The following is an 18,141-nucleotide window of genomic DNA, read 5'->3' as shown; positions in this document are numbered from 1 at the left end:
AGGAAAGAGATGGGGAAATGCACTATAAAAGTGTGGGTAAAATGAATTTTTAGTGGGAAGACAGATAGACACCCCACAAACAAATCAGGGATGAATTCAGAATCAGTGCTCATTGTTGTATAGCCTCCAAACAGATTGGAACTAATGTGCAAAAGAGATCAGATACAGGGGAACCACCATCACATAAGCTTTGTGTGAGCAAAGCAGGATGAATGCTGAATCAATAGGTCATCTGGATTTTCAGAGTTGCTAGGAGGAGTCTAAATCTCTTGGATATTTGAAAATCTCTATGTATCTGAGACCTCTAATCCTGCACACTCCCCTCTTTTTTACACACAGCCTGGACATTGTAGTTGTAGGTCTGACTGGTGAGTTCAATGTAACAGCTTTCATCCAGAATCATGGAGAAGACTCTTACAGCACCACACTGGGCTTTTTCTACCCTGCAGGGTTATCCTACCGCAAGGTCACTTTACCACAGGTGAGTGGAGCAGGAGGGATGCAGGCATGGGGAAGAGCAAGGACAGTGAGCAGGTGGAGGGATGGGGGCTGCTTGGGAATTATTGTCTTGATCCATTCATAAACAATAAATGCCCCACCCTTTCTCAGCCCAGCAGGAGGGGCGTGAGTGTTAAGTGCCATTCAGTTACCGCGTCTGAAGAAGATGTCGGCAGGAACACCACCTGCAATGTCAATCACCCAATTTTCTACAGTAGAGCAAAGGTATATTCTTTGAATTCATTGCCACAAGATGTGTTCATAAGTGCTACCTTAGGGCTAACTGTCACATTCAGAGAAACAAACAAAAACAAAGCAGGTGTCCTTCTGGAATTGTAGCATTCAGAGGACATTGCATGATTAAATGTTCCCTGTAAGTCTAAACTCAATTGCCTGTGGAAAGTTAGCATGTTAAGGGAAAGGGTTGTTGCCTAACCACCTGTCAGAGGACAAATGCTGACTCCCTCAGCCTGAAAGCAGAGTTGAGCGCTGCACCTCATAGTCAAATTTGACTGGGCTTAACTGCCCAGGGGTCCTTTACCTTTACCTGATGCACTAGTCTGTGTGCAGGGAGTTGTTTTTGTGTTCAGTGTGGAAAGAATGGCCTGATTCTCTTAAAAGAGAGATTGAAATGTCATTGAAAATGATTTTAATAATTGCCCCATCCCCCCCAAAAAAATAAGGGGAAAAAGAAGTATTTTAAACACAATATTGCTACCCCTCCGACAAACCCTCCAGCCTGCAAATCAGATCCAATAAATAAAACTTACTGCTGCTTTGCAAAAAAGTAGAGGCAAATGAAGGCCATAGAACAGCATGAGTGGTATGCTGAGTCATAGGTTCAATCTTCAGCATATATTTTTATTATTGTTGTTGTGGTGGTGTTGGTTGTTATTGGTATATTCCACCTTTTATCTCCAAAGAGGTCAAGGTGCCATGCACACTTCTCCCCTTCTTGATTTTATCCTCACAACAATCCTGTGAAGTAGTTTAGGCTAGAAGAGCAGTGATTGGCCAGTGGGCTTCATGGCTGAGTGGGGATTTGACCCCTGATCTGTCAGGTCCTAGTTAAGCACTCTAACCACTACACCATGCTGGCAGCAGGATAGGGGGAATAAATACCCCCCTCAGAAGTTGCTGCCAGCCAGAGTAGGCAAGACTAGCCTAGATGCGTCGGTGGTCTCACTCAAAGTACTGCAGGTTCATGTGTTAAGGGCAGTCCAGGTATAGACTACCTTCTCTAAGGAAAGCCCTCCATACATATAAGCCTTCACATGTAGAAATAAGAAATCATATCAGTCTCCATATGTTGGTGTATTGCAGGTTATCTTCATTGCCACATTTGACGTCTCCCCAGATGCTGATCTAGGGGACACTCTGCGGATCATGGCCAGTGCCAACAGGTGATGTTCACAGATTTGCAGCTTTATGTGGCCTAATGTGGACCCCATGTTTCTTATAATCATTGGGTTTGGAGGGGAGGGAGAAGAGTGTGAAACAGATCTGGCTGCAATGTGACAGGGCAGTGGTGCTCGATGTAGTGCATGATGGAAACACTAATGTATGAAGCAGAACATGATGGAATAGTGCATGATGTTCAAGCCCTTAAAAAAAACTAACATATCTGTTCTCTTCCACTTGCCCAGTGACAACGGTGGCAACATCACCAAGGATACAGTTCACGAAGCAGATTTGCCTGTCAAATATGCTGTGTATATCATTGTCACAGCGTAAGTAACTATGGATGTTTCAGGGGTAAAGCAGTGCTTGTAGAGTGCCCTCTAATAGAGCTAACCCTGATTCCAACTCATAAGGATATTACCTCTGAGATCTCCCTTTCCCATCACCATCCTAGCCCGTTCCCCTTTCTCACAGATGTTCATTTCTCTTTCATCTTCACAGCATTGAGGAGTCAACCAAGTACATTAACTTCACAGCTGGCCAAGAGGATGCAAGCAAGAACGTGGAACATCGATATGAGGTAAGGGCAAAGGGGATGACAAAGGGTGGCTGGTGGTTGGTAGGAAGAGGAAAATGGTACAGGCAAGGAGAGGATAATAAAGGAATGATGGGAAAGAATGAAGTCTCAACAAAAGCTTTAAAAGTGAGGTTACTTGAAGCCAGGATTTCTGTAGACTTATATTAGTCTTATATTTGTTTAGCTTGCCATAAGAATCCAGGGCATTGTAGTTTGAGGTGCTTCTGGCCTGTCACTATTTTTGAGTGATATATACTGGCAAATTCAAGTTGTTTAATGAAAGTTGATTTGGGGTTCTTGTGCAACAAACCTGCTTCTTCCCCAAATCAGACTTTGTGCTAACCAGTCAGGATGAATGCTCAATAAACAGACTACCTGGAAATGACTTTGGTTGGAGTACTGAGAATTCCCTGCCTGCAGAGAAGCTGCTTGGAAAAGGGCACTGGGCCCTCTCCCCTGTTGGCCATATGTTTAATTAGTTTTCTAACAGCTAATTAAGCTTTAACCCCACCCCCGAACTATTTTGGGACCGGATCTGGTGTGGTCCATGGGTTGACCCAGGGTGGCTGTGCATGATAGGGCCATAGGGAGAATGGGAGGGAGCAGCTGGGCACTGCCCAGGTTTCAAATGGTACTGAGTGGGGTGGAAGAAGACACCCAGGACCCATGATGTGTTCTGTCTGCCTTGAACAGTGTCTATTTCACTTTCAGGTGAAAAATCTCCGTCAACGAAATGTCCCCATCTCTGTGACATTTCAGATCCCTGTAAAACTGAAAGGGATCCAGGTGTGGAATGTGTCTCAGGTTGTCTCTTCCCAGGTATAATTATCTGCTCATTCTCTAACCACCCCAATGTGTACCGGTAATCCCCCTAATCTCTTACAAAGTGCCTCTGCTCACCTATTTATCTTGTTGGGGAAATAGGAACCACAGATGAAAAGCATGCCATATCCTACTCCCAGCCTGCCAGATGTGGGGCTGGCTTGAATTTAGGACCTCCAAGAAGGAGGTTGATTATTTAAATTGTCTCTTTTCCCATAGTCTCAGTTTGCCAGGTGTGTCTTGGAGAGAGAAAGTGCTGGCACCAAAGATTTCCCAGTGACAAAGGACCTCCCCCTTCTGGTGAGTTTAGCATACTGCAGCCTCTCCCCAGGATCACCTACATCCGTTGTTTATAAGAGAACACAAGAAGAGCCCTGCCAGATCAGATCACTGGCCCCTTCCATCCAGCAACATGTTCTCAAAGTAGCCAGCTAATGCCTGTGGGAAGCCCAAAAGCAGGACTTGAAGCTCCTAGCTATCTAGAGCTAGTGTGATATTGTGTTTAGATGTGTTTGACTAGGGCTAGGGAAGTCTGGTTCAGATCCTCACTCAGCCATGAAACTTTCTGAATGATCTTGGGCCAGCTACTCTCTCTCAGTCTAACCTGCCTCACAGCAGAGACCATCCTCTGAACTATGGTGGCTAGAAAATTCTTTAATAAAAAGTAAGTAGATGTTTTCAGGATGTTGAATTGCCATGCTGCATGCTGTCTGAAGATATCTCTGCTCAGCAGTGAGTTTTCCCTTTGGCGTTGCTCACCCCAGCTCATCTTTCCACTTCCCTCAGGACTGTTCTGTAGCCTCCTGCAAGATAATCCGTTGTGACATTTTGTCACTGAAGACACGGGAGCCGCTGGAATTCCGGATCAAGGGGGATGTCGGTTTCCAGTGGGCATCTCAGGTATAGAGGTTGCCACTGATGGGTATTACATTGAGGTTTTCTAAAAAGACAAAACAAAATGTGACCTGCAAAATGTTAATTTGCTCTGCTGGTCAGCAACTTGTCAGTGTCTGACAAGGGATTCCCCTCTCTCAGAAGGAATTGGTCTCTTTTCCCCAGATCCAGCAGAAGAAAGTTGCCTTGGTGAGCATGGCACAGATTTCCTATGATGAGAAAAAATACACACAGAAGGAAGGCTTTGCACAGGCCCAGGTAATGGGAGGAAGGGGCAGTGGTGCACTTAGTTGGCTTTAGGACTCCCTCAGATAACCTGCTTATTCATCCTTCATTCTGATTTTCTTGCACAAAGCTTATGCATTGGTTAGGCACTGAACATTTGAGAGTTAGACAGTGGTTTTACTGAACATTTGTGATATGGCAAGTATTCATTCTTTATTAATCCTGATTTGCTTTTGGAGTGTTTACGGATCTTCCCAGTAATCAGTTGTTTGCCCAACACTTTCCAATGCAGTTCCCCATCTCTTTCCAAACCACAAAAAGTCCAGTATTTTTTTGAAGTGGATTTGTTGCACCAGGGCAGCAAAACCCTTTAATCCACTTCAGTTGTGCAAACCTTACATTTTGGTATGTGTTTCAATCCCTCCTGCAAAATACTGGCCATCTTTAGGCACCTTTAGACTATGAACTATGAGGATATGATGCTGCTTTCAGGGCAGGGAGAGCACCAGCATCACCCAGTGCTTATGCTGGGGTCTAAACTCCTGGGTTTTCTGCCAGAGATGTTTACCCTTGGACTGAGGGAGGGAGAGAGCAAGAGCAGAAAACTGGCAGCTGGACCTGTAGCCTCCCACTCCCCCCCCCCCCAGCACTTGGGTTAGAGGATGACATCAGGATGCCTTGGTTAGTCTGGCTCTGTTCACTTTCTTCCCACCCAGGTGCAGACCATGGTGGAACAAATAGAGATGTACAACTACCTGCCTGCGATCATTGGCAGTGCCATTGCGGGGCTTGTTCTTCTCGCTGTCATTGCTGCAGTCCTCTACAAGGTGAGGCAGAGTTGCAGGGGGAGTCTGATGAGAAGCGAAGGAAGGCTTAATCCAGATGTGGGGAAGATTTATAAGGCTTCTGAATTTCGTCTGTGAGGCCATTTTTTGCAAACCACACCCACCTGACATATGATGTCAGGTTCACATATGTGTCATATTTATTAAATTTCATTAAAAAATATTAAAAAATAATGCGGTGGTTGACAATGTGTGTATGTATGTACACACACTTTTAAAAAAGAAAAAAAGGAAAACCACAGGTCACCAACTAACTTTTACAGAACATGTTTTTCTTAATTGTCTGCATAAGTCTGGTGGCAAAGAAAAGTATTCAGCAAATCTTTAAAGGTTAATATAGAAGGTGCCTGTCAAATTGCTACTGGAAGTTCATTTCACAGGGCTGGGCTGATGACACTACTCAGTTTAACACTGAATCAAGTGAGCCTCACCAGCTTGGGGGACAACCAACAATGTGGCAACCAGCAATGTGGCACCCACAGGCATCTACAGAAGCCTTCCCTACTTCCAACATGGTCTGCTATGCCTGCCCCCACCCCCTCACTGAAATTCGGCTTAAAAGCAGCAGTTTAGTATAGCCAATAGAGTAGATTGTGGTGTGTGTGTGTGTGTGCACCCCATGACAATTTCTTTCATCTGTAAAGGTCCCAAAAGGCTGGTGATGCCTGCATTTCTGTTTGTGAAGTGACAACAGAAAGCATGTGCTTCTTGAGCATGTTCAGAGTGCTTTCCTCTCCTCAGTGGGGTAATCCTAGGTGGGTGGAAGGCAAATGGCTTCTGCTGCAATCAAAGGATGTGATTTCCATGCCACAGTCTCAGAAATAAAGCACTATATTTCTAGAAGAATGAAATGTAACATTATTCTTCTCTTTCACCTGCTCCCTGCTCCTTTCTTTCCTTCTAGGTTGGGTTCTTCAAGCGCCAATATAAGCAGATGCTTACTGAGGCTGGGGCTGGTGACGAAGCTGCAGATCCCACCCCACAACCCACCCCTCAAGACCTAGACACCTCTCCTCCCAGCAAAGACACTGTCTACTAATAAGCCTCCTGTTCCTCTGCAGCTTTTCAATACTCTGGGGAAGGTAACCCTCAAAAGCCCATTTGAAGGACATAAGAAGAGCCTTCCAGGACCTGACCAAATGTCTAGATTCCCACAGTGGTCAACCAGATGCTTCTGAGACAAACAGGTCTTGGAGGCAATAAATTTCCCCCCATTGTTGCTCCCTAGTGACTGGGATTCAGAGGATCCATTGCAGCTCTGTGATAGCCTTATTTTCTGTGAATCCTCCCCCTCCTTTAAAAGACATCTATTGTAAGCTCTGGACCATCATCATGTATTGTGACATTTCTCCTTAACCAGAGAGATTCTCCTTTTACCCCTTCAGCAGACTGGACATAAAAAAGGACCACAGTATTACAGTTTATCCCCAGCATAATGTGCCACATTTTCTAGCACAAATTTACATCTAATTCTGTAGGCTGATAGTAGAGTTGGAAGGCGACTTCATTTGTGCTGCAAAAATGCCACTGAATATGTCAAACTAGGATTCTCTTGAACAATTTTTGATCCAAAGCCTATTTTAGGGGAGTAATGGAGTCTTCAGTGTCCTTGGTAGCACTTTTTCGTTTAGGCAGTACAATAATTAAGGGAATTGAAAGCAGTGGTTGTTTTTGAAGCTGAGAAATACTATGCGGGTACTGTGGGTTTTCAAGGGGAAAACTAAGAGATGTGGACAACTAGAGTTGAGGGAGAAATTTGGTTTGGTTTGCTGTTTCATGTGAACCTAACTAATTCAATTTCTGAAACAATGCATGAATCACAGCACAGCTAGCCTTCAAAATTTGCCCTTCCCTGAACTTTGTGATGCAGTCTTCTGACTAAAAAAAGTGTGGATTATAGGAAAGCATGTATAAAATGCATATACTAATTAAATAATATGTAAAATATACAGGGTACGGGGAAACTGCTTGCAAAAATGTATAGTAGGGGAAATTTGGATTAAAATGCTGATGAATTTCCATGAGGACTGTCTTTTAAAAAATGACTGCAAAGTGATGTGGAAGTGTGGCAAATTTAACAACTTGAATTGTATTGTTTTTGTGTACAATTGTTGTAAACAACTCTATTTTTTTATAAATAGCAGTATCAAATTATTTTTATAAGTAAAAAAGAAGAAATTGAAGAGAAACCAAAATTGACAGATTTGTCAACCCCTAGAGACAACCTAACACAAAACGGAAGCATTCAGCAGTGTGAAAAAGAGAAATACTTCTCAAAATACTAAAATAAGGTAATTAAAAACTGATTTGAAAAAACAACAAACAAACTTGGAAAAGCACCCCCTCCCCATTGTTTCCAGTTTTATTAAACTCTAGCCCACAGAAGTTTTGTTGTTGTTCAGTCATTCAGTCGTGTCTGACTCTTCGTGACCCCATGGACCAGAGCACGCCAGGCACCCCTATCATCCACTGCCTCCCGCAGTTTGGCCAAACTCAAGCCAGTCGCTTTGAGAACACTGTCCAACCATCTCATCCTCTGTCATCCCCTTCTCCTTGTGTCTTTGTCCATGGAGTTTTCTTGGCAGGGATACTGGAGTGGCTTGCCAGTTCCTTCTCCAGGTGGATCACATTTAGTCTAAACTCTCCGCTATGACCTGTCCATCTTGGGTGGCCCTGCATGGCATAGCTCATAACTTCCCTGAGTTATTCAAGCCCCTTCGCCACGAAAAGGCAGTGATCCATGAAGGAGAAGTTTACATTGTTATAAATGTGTTAGTCTTTAAGATGCCACACACTGTTGTTTCTGTTGCAACAGACTAACCTGGGGATATTGCCACGGGACTATACTACAAGGTTGTAGAGAAATACATTTCAAAGGATGCTTGTTTTTATTGGCCCCATGTGTTTCAGCTCAAATGCCTTCCTTCCTTCCTTCCTTTTTTTTAAAGGTTACACTTAAAGCAAAAGGTTGGCTACTTTAAAATGTTCATTTATTTAGATGAATTATCCAGTGGTTTTATGGTGGAATCAAGATTTACGGTAGTTGTGTTCTCATGACCATTACCAGAAGAGTGTCACTTGTAAAAGAGTGAGTATGGCATCAGAGCTTGGGTGGTAAAGTACGGTGGGGTGTGTGAGCTGGTGCCTTGGTAGCAGGAGGACATTCTTTGGAACTGGGTGGGTTGTGGATGAGTTGCCATCATTCAGGGATGTCACTGCATGTTTGTCATGGACTGGCTAGATGCAGAGGGGTGGTGGGAGGCCATTGGGAAGAGTTGCTGTGATCACTGGGTCTGAGCTGTTTTGGTTTCTTTGAATAAAGTGTTAACTTCACTAACCTCAGGTGTTTTATTGCTGACCTGCTCCAGACTCCAGTTCCCAGCAATGTTGCACCTTTGGATTTCATGATGTCACATAGCTGTGTAATATGCACTGAATCCAACTGCCAATACTTGATGCTCTTTACTGATGTAGAAGTCACATAGTTGGCAGTGAAGAGAGGTCTGAAGGCAGGAATAGGATAAGTCTGGGTTCTTAAAGGGTTGGAAAAAGGGAGAGCTAGGCTCTGGTGGACAACTAAAAGCAAAGCATGGTAGGGGGAAAAAATCTGTCAAAGGAGCAGAAACATGAAAGTGAGGGAGCCCATGCTTGACCAGCCTAGATGGAAGTAATAGTGTTTGGGGAAATGTCAGAATTCTGCAAAAAAAAAACAAAAAAAAAAAAAACACCATACTATCTCAAACACCAAATTTCAATTTGATATAAGACTTAAGTTAAATTTCAGCACATACTTTGTCATATGTTACTTACAATGTGTCCTAGCTCCATTCTTATCTTATTAACGCAACTAGAGTATTCCCTGCTAGACACCCTCTGAAGACTGGGCATTCTGCATTTGCTTTGAGTATAGCTATAAATAGACCCCAGGAATCCAAGGGTGGGGAGAAGAGGCTGGTTGGTTCCTGGGCCTCAAGCCAAGGGTACTGAGACCTTGGTCTTTAAACATGTGTTGGTTGATGGCCTTCCTGGATAATATTCAAGCTGCACTATGTTTGTCTCTCAGATTGATTGGCCAAGCATGGTCAGATGGGCATAACTGTCAGGTCCGGCAAAGGGGAGGAGAGGGCTGTGCTGTAGGGAGTGTGCAGGAAGGCCTTAAACACAGGAGAGTGAAGAGACACCAACCAGCCCGACGAGGAGAGACCTCTATTGTCAACAAGCTCGGACGTCCTTGGCTTCACACATGATTCCCTGGTGGAGGGCCACACGACTGGTGGCCCAGGGACGAAATCTTGCCACAAAAGCTGCTAGTGGGCACCATGGTGATGGGTCAGGTGGTAAGTGGATTCAGTAAGAGACAAGGCCAAAAGCATAAATGATTACTGAAAAAATTGTTGAGCAGCACCACTGTTCTTAGGTTATGATTGCTACCTATTTATTTATTCTTTCTTTTACTTTAATGGTTATGGGGAAAGTGTACACTTTAAAAAATTAATTTTAAGAAACTTTATTTTAACTTGGGGAACATAAATGATGCCTGAGATTTAATTTGCTCCTTGCTTCCACTTGCCTGTCCCTTGCCCAGTTTTTGTTTCAAAAGACCTTTGCTTCCTTTAATAATCTGTTATTGGGACACTATGAAAGGTATATGCCTTTTGGAATGGGGTCCCTATGAGGTTTGGAGAAGTGTCTGTCCTAGGAAGCTAAGTACATATTAAAGTGACGGCATCTTCCACTATCTAGTTCTATAAGTGCTCCTTTCTCTACACCCCCACTCCCTGGCCAATTAACTGAAATATACTGCCCCATTGCTTTTCCTCTGGGTTTGTGCTCTTTGAAAGATGCCAGTGTTTTGGTATCTGATCTGTTTTCCACAAAAAAGGACAGCAAAGAAAGGGACCTTGAGAATGACCTTATTTGTCTGTTAGAGGGCACTGTGCAACAGCAGATCATAGAGTAGGTACTAGGCAGAGGGTACTTGCCCCCTGTGTTGCTCCGAGGAAGTGGATGCCACAACACCACACCAATGCCATTTGCTGCAGTTTATGCTCTGCATTTGGGATTATCCTGTTTTTCCTATTTGTGATGCAGTGCGAACATGGAAAATCTTGTCCTTTGTGGTGGCACTTCCTGGAGTGGCTGTCTGCATGTTGAATGTCTATCTGCAACAAGCAAATCACCCGCATGAACCACCTGAGTTCATCCCATATCATCACCTGCGCCTCCGATCAAAGGTAAGAATTAAGCAGGAGAGTTCTGATAATGGATTAGGGAGCATCATTTTCCAAAACAAATAGGTCAAGCTATGTGGCTTGGGATATTGATACTCAAAGGACACCATGTGAATTATTGTTTAGTCTTTTAAAATGTCAGCTGAATTTGATTTTTATTCTGTGGTTTTAGTTGTCTGCTATTTTACATCATACTGTGCTAGTTGCTTTAAAAAAATATCATTGTAATGATTGTCTTAATTATATTAAGGGGTATGCAATTTAAAAAATAAATAGATGGAAGGGGGTACTGGCAATCTAGCCCTCAGTTCTCTTTCTCTCTCCTTCTTTTTCAGCCTTTCCCCTGGGGTGATGGAAATCACACCTTCTTTCATAACCCTCACACCAACCCACTGCCCACAGGTTATGAAGGAGGCAGCCACCACTGAACCACTGTCATTCTCTCTTACGGGGGGGGGACAGGGAGGCATATACCCCTGTATAACTTTATTACTGCTTTGAGACAGGTTTCCAGAGATAATAAAATCACATTTTGATGGATGGAGCACTTTCTTGGTATTTCAAATTGTATTGTATTGGAGGCAGTTTGGGGGGATGTGGGGGAGGAGAGTGTTGTTCTGCCAAATTTTCAGGGGAAAGAGGTCAGATGGGAAACAGTTGATGCCCAATGCATTACATGGTAGCTTTCAGCCAGGGCTGCTGAGGTTAGCCTAGAGATGTTCAATCCCACTCCCGAAGAAGTCCTGAGTGAAAAATCTGTCAGGATTGCAGCTGATCTTGCTTGCATTGCTGTGCTTCCTATGTTTACAGTTCCTAAAGACCTGGATAACTTCATGTGTATTTTGCTCAAATTTGCATCATGTAATTCTTTTTTTTTAAAAAAAAATGTTGATAGTTATAAATTTATATCCACATACCAAGTCCAAGATGCCGCATAACTGCGAATACAACCACAAGACTTCTTCAGGCAGCAACTGTTTGCACAGCAGATTAAGCTGCAGGAGGAACAATCTGACACATCTACATGGTCCCCAGGCAGAAAAATCCCAACATTTCTCCTAAAAGCATTTCATCTAAATGCTGTGCCTGAGATCTTAAAACCCAGGACCAGGATTAATTTATGGGTAATAAGTGCATTTGCAGATATTTCTCCTTTTTCCCCTTCCATGATCCATTTATTCAAAACCTCTCCCCTTTCTTTTTGCAAAAGCTGGGAGAATTTGGGGATAGAGATACTGGTAGTTATATCTGGAGTACAAGGGCAGGGACCAGTGAATAATTGCTATGGACGATTGAGAAGGAACTGTGCAAGACACTTATGCCTCACCCCTTGACCACATAAATTTGGTTCAGTCTCCCTTCCAGCAGCTAAGATGCTGCTGTTTACATTCTTTTCAGTCTGCTACATTTATAAGGACAACAACATTTTTACACGGGTGTATTGCTGGATGTACTACAAACATAAGGCACTCTTTTTCACACTTCTGCAACATATGACTGAACTTCACCAGCCCATAGACACAGGAAGCCATGATCCCTAACTTTCAAAGCCATGATAGGCATATTTTGCTGCATAAAAGCACTTTTTTTGTAGGACTGTGTGTATGTCAGGAGTGGGGAACCTGTGGTCCTCCACCTGGCATTAGACTCCAACTCCCATCATCCCTGTCCATTGAGCATGCTGGCTGATGGGAGGGAGCTATTCAGCAACAGCTAGAGGACCACAAGTTGCCCATTCCTGGTACAGGCATTTCTCCACTTATGCATGTTTGACTTGCGCATGAACACGTGAAGCGTCGGGAAACAATTAAATTAATCTAAACTGCAAAAATGTGCGAACAGGGCAAAAATGGCCCTGATCTTTAAGGCCTTGGAGAATTGGAGTTTGAGAAAGGAGGTTTGGAAGGAGCAATTTTGGTGGCTTATTAGTGGAGTTCAGCTTTTTAGATGTTTTTCCTCACTACACATGATTTCACATACCGGTATATGCACGGTACCTGGGAATGTAACCCCCATGTAAGTGGGGAGACACCTGTATGGGTTATCACCTGTAATGATGTCACATGTACATATTTATCTGTGTGTACACATACTCCCCAACATACCTCAGCATGTGAGCAACTGTGATACACATGATGGTCATTTTCTACCATCAAAGTTCTTTCTATTTAAGGAAACTGCAATCTATGAAGCAGACCTCAGTTATGTTCTGGAGCAATTATCTCATCTTGTTCAGTCCATTTCATTATTATGGGCATACTATAAGACACCCTATAGAAGGAATGGGTTGTGGTCTTAGCTATCCTTTAGTAGCAGCGGAACTGGGGCCAGCACCAGTGTCTTGTGGTGGGGATCCTGCCACCTCACCATCTCCTGCCTCCAACAACTGTTTGTACTGTCGTTTGAAGAAGCCAACCTGGAAAGAAGGGAAGAGAGTGACAAACACACACAGAGAAAATATTCAAATGAAGGGTTTGCTCATCCTGGGGGTAATGGGTAAATGGTAAATGGCACCAGAAGAGTCAATGAAACAAGTATAGACCACATTTATACACTGGGCACCCCCACTTAGGTGTGGCAGCTTTCTGCCTCAGCCATCTCCCTAATTGTGTTTGTCTGATGTGGGCAAAAGTTACTCCCAAAGGCCCTCCCCTCACTTATAAGCATGCTTCTAAATCTCAGTCCTCACCTTGTAAAGAACAGCAGCAATCAGGGCAAGAAGAATGAGTCCCCCCACACTGCTGCCAATAATAATAGGAAGGTAGTTGTAAGGCTCCAGGAATTCCACTACAGTATTCGCCTACAGGGTAAGAGGGGGAAAACAGAGGGAGAACCTGGTGACGTCATGCACTAGGGTTAATTCATTTCAACCATGCCTCATCCAGAGCTACAAAAGGTAGCCTGGAATGCTGACTCCTTCCCAGCTCCTAATCCTAGAACAACATCTGGAGATGTCCAGGCTCCTAGCTATGGCCTATGGACAGTGTGTCTCCTTTTGACCCATCATTACCTGACTCAGTGGAAGGCCCTCTTTCTGGGTATATATTTTCTCATCGTAAGAAATCCTTGCTGAGCTCACCAGGGTCACTTTCTTCTGCTGGGTCTGAAAGACAGACAAACCCTCTCAGAGGTGGGATAGGTACTCGCCTGAAAGATTTACCAAGAAGGGATCCAAAAGGAGTAACTGGCTCTTTACAAAAAAAAAAAAAAAGTTCCTTTGTTGGTATAGAGATGTAACTGACTGTGAGCATATCTACTACACAGCAACTTATATTATTTGTATAACGTATTGTCATAGAGTCCCCCAAAGAATCCTAGAAACAGTCATTTGCTGAGGGTTCTGTCGAGAAGTCTGGTCACCACTGAAGAAGTGTTCCTGGAGTTCATAGAATGGTTGCACCCAAAGATGCAGCTGGTTCTGGGTGTGCCGCACAGAAGCATGCTAACACCTTACATGACCTTCCCACCCCTGCACCAATAAAGCCCCAGCAGTGGCCTTCATACCTGGGAGACCCATTGGAATCCCATCTTCCCCTTGATGCTGAACTCCAGCGGTTGCTTCTGCTCCAGGGATGGAATGTTGCACCGGATTGTTTTACAGGTGGCTACAGAGCAGTCCTGGAAGGAGGTGCAAGGATATCCTCAGATAAAGTGCTGATGCTGAGTATAGCTACCCCTTGACCTAAAGGGGTCCCCAGAGCCAGCCAGTCCAGCTGCTTCTGAAATAAGAATGCTAACTTTACAGTGGGGATGTACTCACCAGAATGGAATTTTTTCTTAGTTGTGCCACAAAATCTTTGGACCCTGGGGTCTCTCCTTCAGGGGTGCACTGAGCTAGGTGGTTCATCTAGGGAAAGGGAAAGCAAATTTCATATACTGGTATGTAAGGGGCTATGCATAGCCATTACAGGAGCCTTTCACTTGTAATTCATGTATTTCCACACTGTTTGTCTAAACAAGTATGCTAGTTCAAGGCTCAGGGCACATGCAAAATATCTCTTAACACAGGTTAGGTAGAATGGTTCAACTATACTGAGAATGACAGTGGGAAGAGGGGTGCTAAACATCAATGGAAGTCTGGCACTGTTCATGCTTATTGGTACAGGGCAGATTTTAATTCTTTTGTTGTGACCATGGAACCAGCAGGTAGGGAAGAACATAAAACTTGCTCTCATGGATCAGATTAAAGGAACAGCAAGTCCAGCAATGGCCAGTCAGGTACTTTTAGGAAACTCACAAGTAGACCATGTACCGGGACGATCGGAAGGTGGTAACCGAGGAAAATAAAGGAGAAAGGGTTGAGAGTAAGCAGAAACCAAAGATCTGACGGGGGCGAAGTAAATAAAGGGAGAGAAAACTGTAAAAGAACTGCAGGAGCTTTAGAGTGGTCCGCCGCCGCGCCACGAACGGAGAACAGAGTAAGGAAAAGAAACGGGCATAGCGGCGAGGAAAGAGAAAGGCTGCTCTGGATTTAGGGTGCTGTGCGGAGCTTAAAATCTGAGTCTCGGAAAACATACTCTCCCCCCCCTTGTACGAGAATAAGAAGACCAAACCGGCAAGCAGTAGAAGACCAAACCGGCAGGCGTCGAAAGAAATAGGGGTACCGACCCCCCGGATTACAAACATCGTTTGACTCCCCTGGATTACAAACATCGTTTGATCACTGTTGGACTATCGCAGAGGGGTTGAAAACATCGCGGAGAAGAAAGGTGACTATAAACTGCCGAACTGCTGGACTGCGTTTTGGGGAGCCTTTTGGGAGGGAGGGGGGTTTTACTTTACAGGTGAACTTTTGTTTATTCTTAAGGACAATCTCCTTAAACTGGTTGATATTGGACTGACATTAGAAAGGTTATTTAAGCGACTTCTTAGGATCTACAAAGTAGCGAGGAGAGAGAAGGGTCTGAAACAAAGAAATCGAAAGTAACTGTGGGACGCTGGTGAACAAAGAAATTGAAAGCAAAGAGAAGGGACTGCTGAACTGAACTGCTGATAGACGCTCTCCACAAAGTAATTGGCGCCACCTATAGGCGCAAATAAGGTTGTAAGGTGGAAATTAACAAGACAAGAGGGATTAGAGCCCCCTGGTGGTTGTGAAAATAATAGCAGATTGTAAATTTAAATAATAGCAGATTGTAAATTTAAAGTAAAATGAAGCCAGTTAAAGGGAGCGCAACACCAAGTGATAGAAGGCCCTCAAAACAGGAGGAAGGAAAGGAATGGGAAAGCTTATTATTAGAAATTAAAAAAGAGATAAGGCAAAGTGAACAGAATATTGAAAAAAAAATTGGGGACCTGCAAGAGTCCATGGATCAAAAATTTGAGAAGGTAGTAGGAGAGCTGTCAGAACAACTAAAAGAATTATCTAGTAAATCTAAAACAATAGAAAATTCAGTAAAGAGAGTTCAGAAAGAAGTCAAACAATCAAAGAAAGAAATAGAGAAAGTCAAAGAGGATATAGGCGATCTGAACAGAGTCCAGGAGGAAATGCTGGACAATATTGCTATGTTAGAACTTAGGCAAAAGCAGCTTAATCTTAAATTCCGCGGGATTCCGGTGGAAGTGAACGAAAACATAAGGAAGAAAATAGTGAGTGAATTGGCCAGATGGTTAAATATTAAAGAGGAAAATGTGGACTATTCCATCTTAAATGTTTTCAGAATTGGGGTGAAGTCGGCGAAAGCGAGAGCGAGAAAATTACCAGGTGATTGCCTGGTAATGCTTAATTCGATGGACCTTAAGAACGAAATTTTGAAGTTAAGCTATACACAGAAATTAATAATAGGAGGAAGGGAAATTATCATATATAAAGAAATTCCCACAAGATTTTTGAAGAAGAGAGAGCCGTACTTAACCCTGGCAGGAATTCTGAGGAAAAAAGGGATAAGTTTCCGATGGGAATTTCCTGAGGGACTTACCTTTTATTTCAAGAACAAGAGATTTAAGATTAAGAGTCTACAAGAATTAAAGAAATTCACCAGAAGATATCCGAAAGAATTGGGGCTGGAAGAGGACAAGAAGGGAAAGAAGGCGAGAGAAGCAGTAGAAGGTGTGACGGAGGAAGGTGCAATAGGAGGAGTAGAGGAAGAGGAGGAGGAAGAGGAGGAAGAAGGAGAAGGAAGTGATCAAGAAAGTGTAGAGGGAGAAGAGGAAGAAAAACAGGAGAAGGAAGACCCAGAAAATAACAACACTTAAGAAGTCTAGATAAAAAGATTTATAGGACAAGAGAACCAGAAAGGAGACATGACTTTAAAGCTTCAGTCATGGAATATAAATGGCTTAAACAATAAATGTAAAAGAAATAAAGTTGAACATGTTTTGTATAAACAAAAGTTAGATGTCATATGTTTACAAGAGACTCACATTTCCAAAAAACATAAAAGAATTCTGATAAATAAAAAATTGGGCTTGGATTTTGTAACAGCTGATAAAAAGAAGAAACGAGGGGTGGTTTTTTATGTAAAACAAAGGTTGGAACCCAAACTAATCTATAAAGATGAAGAAGGGAGAGTGATAATTGTGCAAATAATATGGCAGGGCGAAAAAATACAGCTAGTAGGAGTATACGCCCCAAATAATAGAAAAGCCAAATTCTACAAAAAACTGGAAGAAATAATGTTGGAATACGCTGATCAAAAACAAATCCTAATGGGAGATTTAAATGGGGTAGTGACCCCAATGATGGATAGAACATCAAGAAGTTCGGGTTCAGAGGGCAAATTACCAAAGACCTTTTTTACGTTAACAAATAATCTAAGCCTGATAGACATTTGGAGAGTAAAAAACCCAACAACAAAACAATATACACATTTCTCACAACCCAACCAAAGCTCAGGAAGAATAGATTACATCTGGGTCACGAAGGGAGTGATGCCAAAAGTCCAGAAAATAGAGATTCACCCGAGAACTGTATCAGATCATAATGCCATTTATATGGAGTTAAGGGGAGAAGGTGCCAAAGGTAGATGGAGAATGAACGAGAGTTTATTTAATGATGAAAAAGTAGTAGAGAAAGCAAAGAAGGTGATAAACGAGTATTTTGAAGTAAATGCAAACAAAGGTACTGATTCGAACATAGTTTGGGATGCCAGCAAGGCCGTGATAAGGGGCTTTATGATTGCACAAGATATTGGAAAAAGGAAGGACAGAGAAAAGAAGAAGGAAGAAATTCTGAAAGAGTTAGAAGTCAAAGAAAGGCAATTAATTGTGAAACCACAAGATAAGGAATTGAAACAGAGTATCAAAGACTTAAAAAATCAATTTGATATTTTGATTAACTATGAGATTGAATGGAAGTTAAAATGGCTGCGACAAAAAAATTTTGAATATGCAAACAAATCAGGAAAATTATTAGCATGGCAGCTAAAAAGAAGACAAGAACAAAATATAATAAATAAAATTAAAAAAGAAGAAGTTGTGATAGAGAATCCAAAAGAGATTAAAAATGTTTTTCAGGAGTTTTATAAGAATTTGTACCAGAGAGAACAGGAGGAGGAAGAAGAAATGGATTTGTATCTAGAGGAGAACAAACCAAGGAAAATCTCAGAAGAAGATCAAAAACAATTAAATGCTCCAATAACAGAGGAAGAATTGAACTGTGCAATACAAAAACTAAAAGGGGGGAAAGCACCAGGTCCCGACGGCCTTT

General features: G+C 42.8%; 3 protein-coding genes across 4 annotated transcripts in view; 2 read left to right on the top strand and 1 right to left on the bottom strand.

Moving 5' to 3' along the window:
• LOC117059426 (integrin alpha-X-like) overlaps nucleotides 1-6,344 on the top strand; it is a 31,886-nt gene extending 25,542 nt beyond the window's left edge. The window contains exons 20-30 of one of the 2 annotated variants that reach the window (XM_033171165.1): nucleotides 340-481; nucleotides 610-723; nucleotides 1,822-1,901; nucleotides 2,145-2,228; nucleotides 2,401-2,479; nucleotides 3,188-3,295; nucleotides 3,524-3,598; nucleotides 4,085-4,198; nucleotides 4,358-4,450; nucleotides 5,134-5,244; nucleotides 6,167-6,344. In XM_033171165.1, coding sequence (XP_033027056.1) covers nucleotides 340-481; nucleotides 610-723; nucleotides 1,822-1,901; nucleotides 2,145-2,228; nucleotides 2,401-2,479; nucleotides 3,188-3,295; nucleotides 3,524-3,598; nucleotides 4,085-4,198; nucleotides 4,358-4,450; nucleotides 5,134-5,244; nucleotides 6,167-6,301 — 1,135 coding nt within the window. In that variant the 3' untranslated portion in view covers nucleotides 6,302-6,344. Of the gene's footprint in view, nucleotides 1-339; nucleotides 482-609; nucleotides 724-1,821; nucleotides 1,902-2,144; nucleotides 2,229-2,400; nucleotides 2,480-3,187; nucleotides 3,296-3,517; nucleotides 3,599-4,084; nucleotides 4,199-4,357; nucleotides 4,451-5,133; nucleotides 5,245-6,166 lie in introns of both variants that reach the window. The other variant, XM_033171164.1, reaches the window with a different exon arrangement.
• Nucleotides 6,345-9,354: 3,010 nt separating this feature from the next.
• Nucleotides 9,355-11,035, top strand: LOC117059427 (cytochrome c oxidase subunit 6A, mitochondrial). The gene is made up of 3 exons (XM_033171167.1): nucleotides 9,355-9,599; nucleotides 10,354-10,496; nucleotides 10,829-11,035. The coding sequence occupies exons 1-3, from the start codon at nucleotides 9,506-9,508 to the stop codon at nucleotides 10,919-10,921; spliced, it is 330 nt and encodes a 109-aa protein (XP_033027058.1). The 5' UTR covers nucleotides 9,355-9,505; the 3' UTR covers nucleotides 10,922-11,035.
• A 341-nt stretch (nucleotides 11,036-11,376) lies between these two features.
• ITGAX (integrin subunit alpha X) overlaps nucleotides 11,377-18,141 on the bottom strand; it is a 46,144-nt gene continuing 39,379 nt past the window's right edge. Inside the window, exons 26-30 of the mRNA XM_033168371.1 lie at nucleotides 14,254-14,340; nucleotides 13,998-14,111; nucleotides 13,504-13,596; nucleotides 13,183-13,293; nucleotides 11,377-12,909 (exon numbers count right to left, since the gene is read on the bottom strand). Coding sequence (XP_033024262.1) covers nucleotides 12,793-12,909; nucleotides 13,183-13,293; nucleotides 13,504-13,596; nucleotides 13,998-14,111; nucleotides 14,254-14,340 — 522 coding nt within the window. The 3' untranslated portion in view covers nucleotides 11,377-12,792. The remainder of the gene's footprint in view (nucleotides 12,910-13,182; nucleotides 13,294-13,503; nucleotides 13,597-13,997; nucleotides 14,112-14,253; nucleotides 14,341-18,141) is intronic.

Source organism: Lacerta agilis, chromosome 14 (genome assembly GCF_009819535.1).
Source record: "Lacerta agilis isolate rLacAgi1 chromosome 14, rLacAgi1.pri, whole genome shotgun sequence".
In the NCBI taxonomy this organism is placed as follows: domain Eukaryota; kingdom Metazoa; phylum Chordata; class Lepidosauria; order Squamata; family Lacertidae; genus Lacerta; species Lacerta agilis.
This window is presented reverse-complemented; position numbering and strand designations above follow the sequence as displayed.

What these genes read in the sequence shown, in the direction of transcription:
- LOC117059427 (XM_033171167.1), top strand. Translation starts at nt 9,506, where the DNA reads ATGATTCCCTGGTGGAGGGCCACACGACTGGTGGCCCAGGGACGAAAT. An exon ending in CCATGGTGATGGGTCAGGTG is followed by an intron (nt 9,600 to 10,353) that starts GTAAGTGGATTC and finishes TTTGTGATGCAG; the next exon opens with TGCGAACATGGAAAATCTTG. An exon ending in ACCTGCGCCTCCGATCAAAG is followed by an intron (nt 10,497 to 10,828) that starts GTAAGAATTAAG and finishes CTTCTTTTTCAG; the next exon opens with CCTTTCCCCTGGGGTGATGG.